At 41.1% G+C, this 16496-nt stretch overlaps 1 protein-coding gene across 10 annotated transcripts in view; it reads right to left on the bottom strand.

The window, feature by feature from the left end:
• KMT5B (lysine methyltransferase 5B) overlaps window positions 1–16130 on the bottom strand; it is a 33686-nt gene extending 17556 nt beyond the window's left edge. For 4 of the 10 annotated variants that reach the window (XM_087919790.1, XM_087919799.1, XM_026706667.2 and 1 more), the window contains exons 1-2: window positions 15394–15830; window positions 165–400 (exon numbers count right to left, since the gene is read on the bottom strand). Coding sequence is in view for 4 of the 10 variants with exons in the window: in XM_026706667.2 (XP_026562452.1) it covers window positions 165–324 (160 nt within the window). In the remaining 6 variants the exon portion in view is untranslated. Of the gene's footprint in view, window positions 1–164; window positions 401–14614; window positions 15289–15393; window positions 15831–15916 lie in introns of those variants that run through there. The other 6 variants (XM_087919797.1, XM_087919807.1, XM_087919781.1 and 3 more) reach the window with 5 other exon arrangements.
• Window positions 16131–16496: the final 366 nt, after the last annotated feature.

The following is a 16496-nucleotide window of genomic DNA, read 5'->3' as shown; positions in this document are numbered from 1 at the left end:
TTTAAAAAGTATAAATTATTTGAGCACACTGCTGTGTCAACATATATGAATGAGAAAGTTTGTAAATATATACAAGTAAGAAAATATATTTGGCAAATACAGCCTTTTTAAAATTAACAAATATAGTAACTCGAGATCATCCTAGCACATTAACATATACATACATCTGCTGGACCGTCTCTCAACTCCATTTTTGCCAGTCTTTGGATTTTCCTTTCCAGAATGCTGTAATTTGGACTGATTTTGATGGTGGTCATTAGATAACCTGCTTCCATTTCTCCGGCCATTCACCACCATGTTCTTGGATTCTCCCAACCACTTCATTCCCACAGACAATTTGCCCCCGTTGCATTTAGTCCTTCTTCCAAAGGCTTTAGGAAATTAATGGTAATCCAGTTTCCTAATAGAAAAAGAATGCATAAACATAAACAAACTGTTCAAAGCAACCCTATTAATGCTATATAATAGTATATAAAAATAATACAGTGTATTTTTTACATATTTTGTTTAGGTAGTTCTCAATTCACCAACGTTAGTGATTGTTCAAAGTTACAATGGCACTGAAAAAGCAATTTGTGACAGATTTTCACAGTAATGACTGTTGCAGCATCCCCATCATCCCACATTTTGATAATATGATCAAAATCCAGGCACTTGGCAACTAGCATTTATTTATGACAGCTGCATTCTCCTAGGGTCATGTGATATCCATTTGTAACCTTGCCAATTAGCTTCCAATGAGCACAAAGGGGGGAGCCAGAGTCGCTTAATGACCTCATGATTCACTTAACAACTGCAGTGATTTGCTCAACCGTGGTAAAATGGTCACAAAATGGGGCAAAACTTACTTAACTGCCTTAATAATATAAATTTTAGACTCAATAATGGTTGTAAGTCAAGAACTAGCTGTACTATATTTCTTGATATATATTCTAATTTTTCCATTAAAACGAAGTTTCTCTTGGTTGCTTTGCAAAGTGTTCCCCTTCACTTTGTAGAACCCTCGTTCCAGGCTGACCACAGCAAAAACACTCAAGTTAGAAGATGGGGTAATTTGTAACATTTTGTGCAGGTCCTTCTTGCTTCTCTTCAGAAAGTAATCTTAAGGTCTAACTAGATATAACAATATTCATCACAATCAGATGGAGATGTTATGACCCTACTCAGACCTCCTCATGAATTCCTCAGAAGTGACGAATTTGATGATTATGAAATTCATATCTGATAAAAAAAACTCATAGCACAACTGAATCATACTAGTTCCGATCCTAACTCTCTAGGTTACCATCCTAATAAAATACAGCAACTTTAAAGCTATGAGAATGGGACCGGGTTGAAAATCAAATAATAGAGATGGGGGAGAGGCAAAGTACTGATTTAATTCCATCTTCAGCTTTGGCAATAACATGCACTTGCAAAGCAGTGGCACTGTTTTGAGCAGACACATGGCTCATCAATATTATTTTTTATTAGAATTATCCTGCCTTTATTTTTATCAGCTCAAAGTGGTGTACAAAGCTAACATTCCCCACCTCCTATTTTCTCCACAACAATCCTGAGAGGTGGGTTGGAATGGGAGTGTGTGACTGGCCTAAAATCATCCACCCAGATTCATTCCTAAGGGAACACTAGAACTCAGTCTTCTGGTTTCTAAGCCCTGAACCTTAGCCACTGCAACATCTTCATGACTAACCTAGAACAAGGCATTCTTAACTCTCAAAACCTGAAGCTCCTCTTTGACTTGAGGTTCAGTGAAGACATTTTTTATCATCTGGCCATTAAAATTTATCTCTCATCAAATTCCACCATGCCTTCAATAATTTCCACCCTTCCACCAACTTCAGCCTAGACCAATTAACAGAACAAGTCCACTTCTTTGATATCACTATAAAATTATACAATGGATGTAAAAACATGACCAAGAAACCTACAGATTGTCCAGCATATCTATATGCTTCCAGCCTCCACCCAGAATACACCACCTAATCTATCATTTATAGCCGGGTTCTATGCTACAATCACATTTCTTCTGAACCACTTGATTGATACATTAAACTGATGGAATTAAACCAGTCATTCAGGAGACTGAACTTACTCATCCAACAAGATCAATAAGCAAAGAAATTTAACCAGATCAATGAAGGACCTTTTAAAAGATAGACCATAGAAACAGAATTCCTCTAGTTGTAACCTGAAGTTTAAGTCATTCAATCAGCTGATCAGGTATACTCCATACTGTACAATGAGACCACATTTTCTTAGATACTGTGTGGCAAGCCAATATTTGCATACTGCTAATCACTGAACCTGAAGCAAATTCTTAAAGCAACAAGCAGTAGCAGGACAATTATGACAATATAGGAATCAAACTCTAAAACCACATGTCTACTTTGCCCCACATATGAATATAGGTATCTTCAGGTGTTCTTCCTCCAATGTGGTATTTACCATAATCTGCCAGCAAAATTAAATAATATCTAAGCATTTCAACCTCCCAAATTACACTGTAAAACAGGGGTACTCAAACTATACCCCGCTGAAGCCATTAATCCAGCCTGTGTGGGGTTATGAGGCTGCCCTGCCCACATTGCCCCGCCCACCTGCCAGCACCCACCCTTTGGCCGAGCGCAGGACTTCCCTTTGCAAGTCCCGTGGGCTAGAACTGGAGGGTAAGGCCAATGTTTTTGCCAGCAGAGTGCTTCTAGGGGTCAGGGGAGACCAAAAAAGAGGGGGACAGAGGCCCGGGGAGGCATCCGCGCTCCCTGTTTTTGGCCGGCAGAGTGCTTCTGGGAGATGGGAGAGGCCAAAAAAGGGGCCGGCAGAGGCCTGGGGAGGCATCCGCCCTCTATTTTTGGCTGGCAGAGTGCTTCTGGGGGATGGGGGAGGCTAAAAATGGGCCACACCTTTTGCCAGCTGGGGAAAGAACTCAAAGATTTGCCAGGGACTTCAGTCCACTGTCACTCTGCTGTAGGGGAAAAAAATGAAGGGTCCCAATGGGAGAGGCTGCACCTGCTGCATAATTACACATCGCTTCCAAGAGTCATGCTTAGTGCCAGGTACCTGTGTGCTTTCCATTCATCCTTGGTGAAGCAGAGCAGAAGCAGAGAGGGGTGGGAGGCCTGAGAGCATGCCACACCCCAGCACAACACTATCCCATGCCGGCCTGATTAGCCCAGAAGCAGAAGATCCCCCAGGTCACATGCTGGATGCAAGGTCCGAGGCGGGGGGGGGGCAAGTGGGCGGCCCTCAGTGGAGAGAGCCACCCTGGCACTAAGAGCAACTCTTGGAAGCGATGCTTAATTATGCATCAGGCACAGCCTCTCCCATTGGGACCCTTCACCTCCCCCCCGCACGGCAGAGCGACGGTGGCAAATCTTTGACCTCTTTCCTTGGCCGATGAAAGGCGCACCCCTTCACTCATGAGGAGAGCTTGGCAGCCTGTGGAGAAGCAAAGCTGGTGAGACGCGAGCAAGCTAGGGACTGGGTGCCTCAACAGCTGCCCCACCATCTTCTCCCCCCCGCCGCCGCTTGGCTGCCCATCCTTCTCCCACTCGGCAGTTCCAGGGCAGTAGCCGGTGAGGCTGCCTGACCCTGAAGGAGAACGTCTGTTTCTGCTCCTGGAGACGCAGGCAGGAAGGGCATCCAAGCGGCGGCGGTGAGGGAAAGAAGACAGCAGAGCGGCTGTTGCGGTGCCCGCTCTCTAACTAGCTCACATCTCAGTGGCCACTGAGCCCCCGCCTTGGGGCTTCCTTGCCTGACCTGTTCCAAGCGATGCCTGCCTGGTCGGATCCTGCCTGCCAGTCATGCGGAGCCCTTAATTGAGCCTGTTGCATGCATTCGGCATGTGCGGAAGAAGCTCCAGGACAGCTAGCGAGAGTCCAAAAGATGATTGAGACCACCGCAATGTGAATGGAATGAAAATAGGAGAGAATGGAATGGGAATTGGAATAGGATGAGATGGGATGGAATAGCAAAAGCAATAACATGGAGTGGGAGTGGGAATAGGATGGAATGGGAATGGAAATGGAAAGGAATGGAATTGAACGAGGTATTCCAGGGCACTGCCAGGATTGAAGAGGATCCTGCTGAAGATGCCCAGGAGAGAGAGAGAGAGAGAGAGAGAGAGAGAGAGAGAGATGTGGAAAGAGATATGGAAAGAGAGAGAGACAGAGACAGAGACAGAGAGACTTGTTCATTGTAAGCTTCTTGGGGCTGAGAAGAATTGCTGCAACTGAGCAATCCTGCAGTGGACCACTAAACAACCTAAAAAACGATTTAGTAAAAAGAAAAGTCAACCAAAAGAGCAACATGCAAACAAAAGCAAATAAAACACCCTCAGGAGCAAAACAAATGAAAGTTTAATTTGTGTGTATTTTTAAATGGACTGTCAAATTGGCAAAATGGACTGCTAAATTGGCCACATCCACCCAGTCACATGACACCTAGACACACCCACCCAGTTACATGACCATCTAGGCATGCCCACCCAGATGGTCTGGCCCCCCAACAGTCTGAAGGACTGTGAATTGGCCCTCCATTTAAAAAGTTTGAGGACCCCTGCTGTAGAATATGACAAAATGAATATTTACAAAATGTTTTGTAAAAACAGACTTAACACCATCAAGCAAGATGCTGTTGAACTTACATCCATCAAAACACTTACAGGGAATTTTAGGAGGTCTCAACAAACACAATGTGTTTTAATGCATTTCTACTGTTAATTGATACTTATAATTTTTCTCTGATTATAAGTATATGACTGGCAACTGCATAACCAATCTATTTCTCCCCCTTTTCCCCCACACTTCTCATTTCATCTTACAGTCTAACCAGTGCATCTGATGAAGTGAAATGTAGCTCACAAAAGCTTATGCCTTTTAACAAAAACTGTCAGTTCAAAAAGGTAGACTTCTGACCTTTTTGTCACCAAAATGACTCCCCTCCTACAAAATCTAAAGTCAATTAGCTGTAAACAATTCAAACATCTCAACTTGAAAGTAAATTTAAGATTCTAGATTAGATAAGAGCTATAATAGTTCCATTAGAGTTTAGTACTTTCACTTAACATTTCGACCAATCTGTCAAGGTTTGGCAACAAAATAGTGTGAAAAACAGCAAATGACAACTTCCAGTCTTTAACTGACAAACAAAGGAGAAGAGAAAATTAATTGTTCCTCCCATTTACACAGCAGTTTAATCTTGTGAGATTAATCATGTCCTCTCAGAATTTGTCTACACCTATCCCAGTAACCTAGATTTATATCAAAATTCGAATAGTGACTGGTTGGGTTTTAATGATACAGTTAAGACTGTTCTGACTTCCCTTTTCTGCTATGATTTATAATTTTTTTCCTTTTTTGAAAAAAATAGTTGATAAATTTTATCTCTTCCACAATTGGTCTAGTCCCAAAAACAAAATGGATGGAAAGGCCTGACAAATGCCTTAACGCCATAAGCACAGAAAGCAAGAATACAGAACCATGGAGAAGAAGAAAGGTATCTGATACATTCCTTAGAATAGTGGTCGCCAATAGTGGTCAGCCGTGAGAAAATTTTGGTGGGCCGCAGAGAAATCTCACCCCCAGAACGCCCTCCCAAAGCAATTAATCCAGGCCGCGCAGAAACACAAGGCTGCACCTCCCACATGGCCTGCCGGAACCCTCCCTGCCCACTCACTCCTTACCCGACAAACTTGCCTGCTAAATTGCTATTTTTCCTTTTTCCGACCATCATCTGTTCTGCTCTGCGGGGAGATTTAGATTAGCTATGAAGCAGGAAATGATTGGATTTCTTGCTTTCTAGCTAGTCTTCAGATCTTCGGCTCTGCTTTTAAGCGCAGCCAAACCTCCCTTAGGACTGAAGGTTTGCTTGCAAGCAAATTCAGTGCAGACTCACAGCAAGCAAATTTGAGAGACTGAGTTAGCCGATGGCAGATAGATAGATCACTGAATAATTCTGTGAGCAACTCAATCTGCCTGCTTTACCCGATTTTGGGTAAAAGTTGCTCTTTTTTATTAAAAAATTCAATATTTACACGCATGGTGTGTTGTGAGTTAATTTTGTGAGTTTGCTTGTAAGCAAATTTTATGTGACAGACTGAGCTAGCCAATGGCAGATAGATAGATCTCTGAATGAATCTGTGATTCTGTGAGCAACTCAATCTTCTTACCTGCTTTGCCTGATTTTGGGTAAAAGTTGCTCTTTTTTATAAAAAAATCAATATTTATATAAATATTTGTAATATTTACATACAAGCCATGCCCAGCCAGTCACATGACCACCAAGCCACACCCACAAATTAGGCCACACCCACAGAACCATTTAGTGGTCCCTGGGATCTAAAATTATGAGTTTGGTGGTCCCTGAGGTCTAAAAGGTTGGCGACCCCTGCCTTAGAAGACAAGTAACATAACAAGAACTAGTAAGCCACATACCGAGGCAGGAGGTGAAGCTAGAGTATGTAGGCCAAAGTATCCTGGGAAAAGAAGCATGAAATTGTATCTCTTTCATTTTAAACGCTCAGCACTGTGACTAAACTATGTCATTATTGTCTCCACTACATGAAACAATATAGTTCCAATATAAAAATGTGTAAAGTTGAAATAAATGCTATAAAATCCTTTTAAAATGTCACCATGGAACATGGAATTCAACTGGGAATGAGGAAAAGCCTTTGGAAATACTATGTGTCTTCAGAACAAAGAATAAAAACATAGTACAATTTAATAAAGTAATTTATAAATCTCTCTATTGAGCATCCGCCCTGCTATAAATTCATTATATTAACGTAGCCATTATGTGATCAACACTAATATTATTCTGGTAATTTATATGAAGAACTTTAAAGACTTTGGAAATTTCTTACAAAATAAAAACCAAACTAAAGAAATTTTAAAAAAATAAAGTTAAAAAATAATCTATACCAGTTATGGCTAACCTTTTCTGGACTGAGTGCCAAACCCACAAAATGCAATGCCCCCCCCCCCATGCATGCACATATGACCCCCGCACATGTGCTCCACCCCTTCACACATGTGCACGACCCCTGCACACGCCCCACCCCTGCACGACCCCTGCTCCCGTGCTTGTGCGGCAGAGACCCGAAGGCCAGCTGGCCGGTGGGAGGTGCGTGCGCGTTTGAGCTGAAAAGCGACGGCTCGCATGCCATCAGAGAGGACACTGTGTGCCACCTCTGGCACGCTTGCCATAGGTTCGCCATCATGGATCTATACCCATACTATTTTTATATATCTGTATCTCTCTCTATATATAATATACGTAACACTTTATTTCTAATTTTTCTAGTACCTTCTTTACCTTCTATCTCTCTTTAGTTATGAAGACTGGGAGGCAGGCCTATTTATAGGCCATGCAAAGTGAGAGGGAAGGGAGCAAGATGCACCAACTTTGCCTTAGTCACCTGTAACTTTCCTAAATATTATGTCCTTGGTGAAACCTGGAACAAACAAAATATTCCAAGTTTTGGTTCAGCTGTACTTATGACGGTAATTGAATCCAAAATTATGGTTGTAAGATGTTACAATTGCAAGTTGAGGCACTCACATGACTGGAACTAAATTTTCAGCTTTTTTGTGGTACTCATTAAGCAAATGCTGTGGCCATTAAACAAACACATTTGTTAAGCAAATCCATTCATTTGAATGAGTTTTTTTTTTGCCAGAAACCAGCAAATACTCCCCCTCCCCAAAACTGTGATCATGTAACAGAAATATCACAGCGAATCATAAAGCTGACCTGCCTGATATGTGGTCATATGACATGGAGGAGTGTGACATTTACAATGACTGGGATACCTCTTCTGTAGCTATTATAACTTCAAAGTGTTGTAAAATGACCAGTCATTAAGCGAGGGCTACTCGTATTGTGAACTGCCTGCAATGACTTTATCTTTTTTTTTCTTGGACTGTATTTTTTTTTAGCATTTATTTTAATTCCACTCTTCAATAAATCACTATCATACCAATTTGTACAATATTCCTATTAGCATACCTTTAGTCATTTTCCATCTATTTATTGGGAAACTAACTCAATACCCTGCTTCGCTACTAAACTATACTGTTGGGCTTAGTTTTGGGGGAAGAAAATAAGGGGAAAAAATTCTGCCTCTGCCTAACAGCATCCATCGGTATTCATCTGGTCGTCAGTGTGTGAGCTGAGGGATGTTTAGAAACTGAAACAGTATTTGCTGTATGAGCAAGGAGACAGCAAGGAGCCTGGGCGTGGCTTAGCTCAAGTGTCCTGTACTAAAGCTGCTTGGTGCTATGAAACTGAAACTCCTCTCCTCTGCTTTTGTTTTGCATTTGGAACAGATTTTTTTTTTCAGGTGAGAAGGCGGCGTAGAACTTCTTAGTATCAGTGTGTGTTAATAATAATATAAGAAATACTAATACTCTGATGGTCATTTCGAAAAATCCTTTCTTAGTGAGCACCTAGAAGCCAAGAGGACCAGGTGCCAAATTTCAAGTTTGTAGGCTTTATGGTTCTGGAGATGTTGTGATGTTGCATGAGTGGTATTTCACTTTTATATAGATTACCTACTAATACTTTTTATACACAATATATACCTTCTTTCCCAAGCACCTATTAATTTCTTTCACTTCTTTCCTTTTTGTCCATGCCTAGTGGTTCTCAAGTTCTGCTCTTGATAAACCACAGCATGGTTTATCCCATATTCATAATTTACTCTTCTCTGTGTTCTTGCTAATATTCTCAATATTGTATTATAAACACTCAAATTAATGACTTCATATTTACATTTGTTTGCAATATGTCATGAAGGAACTGATGCAACTTAAAACAGTGTAGTTGGAACCAAATCATATTCATTCAACCTGGTGGCTCAAAATAGTCCAATGACTATTCTGTCTTACTATCACCTATATACGGTGGTGCTTAAAAGTTGACGAACCCTTTTGAATTTTTAATATTTCTGCATAAGCATGACCTAAATTGTCATCTGTTTGCCACATAAGTTCTAAAACCAGATAAAGAGAATCTAATTAAACAACTGGGTCACAAATATCATGCTTGTTTGCTAATTTATTGATGGAAAATGATAAAAAGCTACATATTGTGTCTACAAAAAAAACAAATCTCTGCCCTAACAAACATGAGGATAATTGATTATAAGTTATACATAATACAGTTTCTGGGATTCCTGTAATACATCCCTTTCTTCTCAATGAACTCTGTTAATAAAAATGATGTGCTAATCATTCTTGAAAAAAAATCACTTTTAAACAGTTGCCTAAGATTCTGACACAAATAAATATCAGAATTAGCAGTTTGTGGAATAATTGGTTCTACTTTATATGAATAAAATATATTCATATCATTATCAGCTTTTATTTATTATAATATTACAAATGTTATATGTTACTGGTGGATATATGTATTGAAACCTTAATAGAAACAAATGGGGGAATATAAGGACAAGTGGTTCAGCTTGTGTAACTCATTCAGATGTGGAATTAAAGAAAACAGAGGAAAGGCTTATACAAAATAAGTGCAAGAAAAGTATGAGAAGTAAATTTAAAAAAGAACTGTACTAAACTTGTGTGTTGCACTGATCACTGCTGTAAGATATTTCTGGGGGGAAACAATATTGGTCTATGGCAGCAAAAATCAGAAGTCTGAGATAACCTTTTCTGGCAATCATATTTATTAAAAGGCAGATGATTTTATTTAATTTGTGCAGCTCACTTCTCCAGATATAAAGAGTTAGTTTATGGATATAGGATTTAAACTGGGTTGTGATGAGAGGGAAAGACGGGTTGGTTATGTTGATATAGGCTACATGTGGGACAGATTACAAGTATGCATCAAAGCTCAATACCAGCTATAACAAAACTTGTAAACATTCATACTCATATTAATATCAGAATCTCATTTATTTCACTGGAATATATTTCCACAGATAAACCTTTGTGGGCTTCTAATATGTTTTCTTCTTCTTCTGTTTCTACGTCTGGCAGCTACATAGACAAGTCCATGCATACAAACTCAGTTTTCCTGGCAAACTTTTTGCAAGTGGTTTGCTACTGCCTAAGGTTGAGAGAAAGTAACTGGCCCGAAGTCACCCATATGTCTTCCATGCCTAAGGCAACTCACTAGACAACTCAGGACCCATTCATTGTTTCAGGGATATTTCCTTATCTAAACTTCCCATTTCCTGCCAGCTTCCCCACTGACTTTTTTTGTAGGAAGCTGGCAAGAAATGTTGATCATGTGGCTGTAGTAGACTGACCTGTTATGATTTTGTCAATTTTCAATCCTATGGGAATCATGGAGATCCCATGTCAACCACTTGCATCCCCCAAATCCTACCGGATCAGCAAGCATCTGAGTTGCTCATTTGTCCTTCCCTTGCTGTCCACAACTCTTAAACTTTTTCAAATTTCAGCTTCTTTTCTAAACCAGCCAATTGCTGCTTGCCTGTTGGGCCTTGCTGCCAGCTGATTAGGTGCAGGAGCAGAAGAATATGGGAAAGAAAAGTAGGGATATGGCTCCACCATCTTTCCCTATACCACACAACCTACAGAAAGTGTACTTGGAAGGCGCAGTGGCACTGAAGTGGCCACAACTTCCCCAAATTTCATTCCTATGGGAGTCATAGGTGCCAATATTCTGTACATTAGATCATTTGAGTTACTTGATTCAATAATTTCGCCAAATGAAGGGTTACAAACAGATACAGGAGTATATAGATGGTCTCCTAGCTTCTAGTCCAGCATCTTCACCCGCTCTATCCAATTAGCTTATTTTTAAAAAGTTTAATAATACTTCTATCCCATATAAATTTGACTTTTGTTATAAACTTTAAACAATATACTATTACCCAGAAATGGAAACCATGACTGCAAGTTAATTTCACAAAAAGAAACATCTTGGCCAGGCAGCCTCCTACTATTGAGCAGTAGCTGTAAATCCAGAAGGATCACCAAGTCCGTACCAGTCTCAAATAGTGAAGTACTCCCTCATCCATTCAATGGTTAAAACATCCCTGATCTGGGGGGAGGGGGAAATTAAAATATTACAACCATTTACTCTTGTCAAGACTAAGGCAAGTTTGTTCCACTCCGTTCAGACCCTACAATATTCAATTACTTACTTTGCTTACTGTAACATTTTCTAAGTGCAAAAGGTTGATTTAACTTGAAGAAACAAAAATCTAGATCAGTGAAATTAAGATGTTTTCTACAACATATATACAGTATTAAGATAATCCTTTAGAATTATGCATAATCTTGCAATATTGGTATGTGATCTGACCTTCATCCAAGGCCTATTGAACAAAAAAAAAGAAACTCTGGTTAAACAGACATTACCCCAAACAGTTTACTGCATTATGTCTTTACTAAACACCTTGAGCCACTATTCATTGTATTAAAAACTATATTCCCATGGTTGCACGCACCTTTATCCAAATTACACATGGCCTCGTGTGACACTTTGAATTGGACAAGGGAGTACATCACCTAGGGAAGAAGGCCTGGAATGGGTCCTAGCCGAATGACCAGGTGTGATTTGGTTAACGACACCAACTGGGACTGCTGGAATTGCAATTGCTAAGTGACGAGGTCATGTGGAGTCAAGCTTTACAACTGCATAACTCAGCAGTGGAAATTCTGATCTTTGTACTATCATTCTAACAAACTTACGATCTTATAAATTACTGTTAGTATATTGTGCAGCATATTCACAAGGAATACCAGACTGATATAGAAAAAGTTTGATATAACAGTCATTATTACCACATCTACTGCATGTATGGTTTCTCTAAAGAATGCATTGGATCCATAAAGAGGTTGGCAGAAAAGAGAGGACTTGTAAACTCACAAACCTTTGAATCACAATGGAATTAACTAACAATGTAACAATGAAAGCCTTAGGGAAACATGAAGGCAGACAATAGGTTGGACTTGCCTAATTTGCTACAGAAGAGTTCTGTCAGCATATCATGCAGTGTAACATAACTGCCAGAACTATTTGTTTAATACTGACTAATTAAGCATTATATAACATTATAAAAGCTTACTCATTCTCTAACATTAATACCACTCCTAGTAAAGATAGTGTCCCATTATACACTATCATAATCAATATACATGAAATATTTTTAAATAATTGCAAATTACAAACAAAACCAAAAATAACAAAAAATTTCACTCCAAATCTCAAAATTCTTACTTTATTTACAAGTTAGATAAATAAAAAAGAGAATCATTCCAACAAATGCCTTTCTTAATGGCTGAAATTCAAAAGTAGGTCACATTCTCAAAAGGAAAAAACTATCTTAAGATCTATCTAAAATGCAAAATATATCTGCCTAACAATATTAATACATTTATTGTAATTTTTGTAGGTTATGAAATAAAAGAAACATTTTAAAAAATGGAATAGTGGAAACTATAGCCATGTACATCACTGAGAAATTAAAACAAAGAAAAATACATATAATACAGCGTGAACTCAAATATAATGCTATTTATCTATATAAAATCATTAATAACAATTTGGTTTGTACCTATTTGACAAAGGAGAAAGAAGAAAAATAGGTATAATTTTTCTTTGTTTAGTAAAATTGTTACTAATGCAGGCATACAGTATCAGTAACTCCCCCATCTCTTTGTTTACTATCTAGCTTGAATAAGAATCCTGTAGAGAACTTAAAACGTACACAAAATTTTACAACCAAGTTGAATATTTGATATTGCACACAAACTTTGTTTTTTCAATGGCTAGCATTGTTTTATAAGATACTTTATTGAAATACAAAAAAATATCCTACCCAACAGCCTAATTTAAAGTAATATGAACAAAAAGTATGCATTTGGAACAAAGATTCAAAAAGAAAAGGTTGTTGGCATGGACATCTTAAAAAATGCAGATTGTGCAGATATTTTAAATTCCATGATTATATTACTATCCGTGAAGCTGATAAATTTGTCAATTTAAAACTATATCTATTTGGACAAACCACTTTAGACAACAGGTTCATTCATTCATATATTTTTAATGTTCTGACACTCAATTACTCATATAGAGAAAATATTAGCTAAAGAACAAGCATTCCTAAAGTGAAAATGGTGAAGCATTTTACCATGCTAAGTCTCCACAGTTAGCCTGACAATCCAGACATCATACAACTTTATGACTTCACAGGCTACCTTAGCCCTTATTTTGGAAGAATAAAATATAGCTCCATTTATAGCAATGTTTTTCAAACTTTTTGTATTTGGGGTACAAGTTTCATACTATACTAATTGGCCACAGAATTTCTGTATATTGTAAAATAATCCAAGGATTGTCTCTCACTCCTGCTGCAAAGCACAGATTAAGTTTATTTTCCATAATTGGTACAGATGTTTTAGGATTGCATCTTTCAGTGTTTCTTATGTGTAGGCTCCAGAATAGAGAATACTGGATTAGATCAACTAATGTGATATTTGTATCCTGCATTGACTAAAAGCACACCCTCAGTTATAATACAGTTCAGAGTCTGCTTGTAGCTATATACCCTGCTGGGCAATATTAGGATAACAAGTGTTTTAGAAATGTTTATTCAACATTATATGCTTTCTCCAGCAAGCTTTTGAGTAATGCAAAGTGTCCTAAAATATTGTCTAAAAATAACTTTTTCAAACCACTTTGTGATCCAATAATATATCTATTTCTATTTCACACTATGGCAGTGTTATCAACTTTAATCAAACTGCTAGACAACAAACACATTTTTCTTCCCAGCAAACATTCTGCTACCTTGCTGATGTTACCATCTAATTGGTGTTAGAAAGTATAGTCATATTCTTTGAAACAAACATTTCTTAAAAAAACCATTAAGAACTAAAAATAATAGGATGGAGATTCAAAGTAATCAAAAGGGACTATTGCATTCTTTCCCCAACAATTACCTTTCTTTCATTCTACAGCACTGGGAATGCCCCTTTCAAATGCACTCCAGTACAGGTAGTTCTTGACTACAATTGAGCCCAGAACTTAGGTAACTAAGTGAGAAATTTGTTAAATGAGTTTTGCCCCATTTTACTACTTTTCTTGTCACATTTGTTAAGTCAACAACTGCAGGTGTTAAATTAGTAATACAATTGTTAAGTGAAGCTGGCTTCCCCATTGATTTTGCTCATCAGAAAGTCGCAAAGGATTATCCCATGACGCTGGGACATTGCAACTGTCATAAATATGAATCAGTTGTCAAGCATCTGAATGTGAATCACCCATAGGGATGCTGCAAAGGTCGTAAGTGTGAAAAATGGTCATAACTCGCCATTGTAACTTCAAACGGCCACTAAATGAGCTGTTGTAAGTGGAGGACTACCTGTACTGAAAAATCTGCTCGATTGGGACCATGGATACGAAGTCCCTGCTACTTCAGCGACTCTTTTCTGAATCTCCAGCGCCCCCTACAGGCCTCCTTTGGCTTTTCTCATCGGCCAGGGGCGGCAAGCTCCTCCAACAGTCAATCCCTACCGGCTCCAGTCATGTTTGTTTCTGCCTCGGGCACGACAACCCAAACCTCTCTGAAACGTTAAAAGGGATTAGGACCCCCCTCAGAACAAAATTCAGGCTTACGAACCTCCTGGAGAAATCTCGCCCCGACCTGCCTCTCTGAAATGCCACAGGAGCGCAGGAATGTCAGCTGTCATAGCTACTAAATCCCAAGCGGGGTGGCCCAAGACCAGCTGCCCTCCTCCGGCCCTTTTCCTACCAACGACAGGCTCCGCTCTTCCGGGAAGAGCCCATCCGAAGATCCCTGCCCTCAAGGGGCAGCCCTGGAGCTAATGAGCCCTCCGAGGCCTAACCCCGAGGGAACACAGCCCAAGTCCCTCCAGCTCCTTGGAGACGCGAAACGACCCAAAGCAGCCGCCGGCATATGGAAGCCCACAACGGGGTGCGCCGAGTCGGGGTCGCCAAGGCCTCTCCCGATATCGCCGGACTCCCTCTGCCTTCTCCAGCCTGACAGGCGTCCCCCGGCTCTGCGAAGGAGGCCCGGTTCCTTCCCTCGGAGCTCTGCCGAGCATCGCCTGGCTCCCCCCGCCGCCCTCTCACCTCGGTCGGTCCTCCCTCAGCCTCATTCCCTATCGCATTGTCCTTCTCTCCGGGGAGAACCAGCAGACCTCTCCTAGGCCGAGCCCCACGGGAAATAAGGGCTCTCCCCACATTGTCTCTGCAAGGGACCCCCGACCTTTCTCTTCAGCTACGAGAAGCCCCCGCACCCCCACACGCCTCCGTTTCCCCGGGCCAGGCCCAACCCAACAGGCCTCGCTTCTCCCTCCCGCCCCTCCCCGGAAGGAGCGGGGCCCTTGTCCGTGTGCCAGTTCCAGCCGCCCCCTTTCGTCCACGCGAAGCACTCACCTCCCGATTGCCACCGGGCCCCGCCGTCCTGTTCGCCCCCGCGGCCCCCTAATCCAAAGCCTCTGTCGTCGAGCCGGAGACTCCCAACCAGAGGCGAAAAAAAATTAATCATAAAAAATAATAATAAAAATAATTCCAAGGGGGGAAAAATGGCGGATTAAAATCCAAGATGGCGGCACCAAAGGGCGAATAATCTCGGGCAACGCTGCCTAGAGATCCATCCGCCGCGTCCGCGAGAAGAAGTCCCCGAGGCCGCACACAACGACCCTGCAGCGCTACAACGGGGCTGCGGCACGCTGCGAGTCTTCTACGAGGAGAGCCTGTCACCTCCAGCAGACCCGCGCCGGCGAAATCCTGCTGTGCGCAAAAGCCTTTTGTCTTTCCTCTAGGCCCCTTGGCTTCCTCGCACGGCCATAAGAAACGCCTCCCGCTTGTGCGCTCTGAGAAGGCGGAGGAACACTTCGAACTGGAAGAGGACCTCTTTTGCGAGAGCGGAGGGATACATCGTCACAGAGATTCTTACCTTAGTGTACTGTTTTAACTCGAGGGGCCGAAGAGAGGTAGCAGCCAAGCATCGCCTCTGCAGTCCCGACACCTCTCTGGGAGGCGGAAGAACATTGCTCATACGGTTACATACCCCTCGCAAGGTTCGAAGCGGAGGGATACACGAATAAACAAGGGATGTTTAGCAGAGTTTTGTGAGGCTGAAAGAAATCCATTAAAAATCAATCCGCCCTACTCCCTCCCCTCCAGCCCTTTAAATAAACCCGAGTTTTGACGAAACCCGTCGGGCCGCTCGGTTCGGAGTTTCGCTATGGCAGCCTAGTTCATCTGCCCTTAAATTGACACCGGCCGAGGCGAGTGCAGTTCCCTGGCCGCGAGTGGCTCGGGCGTGTATGCCCCGGATTCGAGGCTCCTAATTTAGCTTCGTATTGGAGACCGCGGGAAAGAAGGAATCCGAATCCAGACCCGATTGTTCACATTTCCTTTCACAAGTTAGCCCACCGAAGGCTGGGTGGGGCAAAGGTCTCTAGAAAAAAACGTTGCACGAGGCTCTGGTTCCTCAAAACCGAACAAACCTAAGATGGGTCGTAGGTTGCTTG

Source organism: Pseudonaja textilis, chromosome 1 (genome assembly GCF_049901715.1).
Source record: "Pseudonaja textilis isolate UNSWEBS1 chromosome 1, rPseTex1.2, whole genome shotgun sequence".
Classification (NCBI taxonomy): domain Eukaryota; kingdom Metazoa; phylum Chordata; class Lepidosauria; order Squamata; family Elapidae; genus Pseudonaja; species Pseudonaja textilis.
Note: the sequence above shows the minus strand (reverse complement) of the source record. Positions and strands in the feature narration are given on the sequence as shown.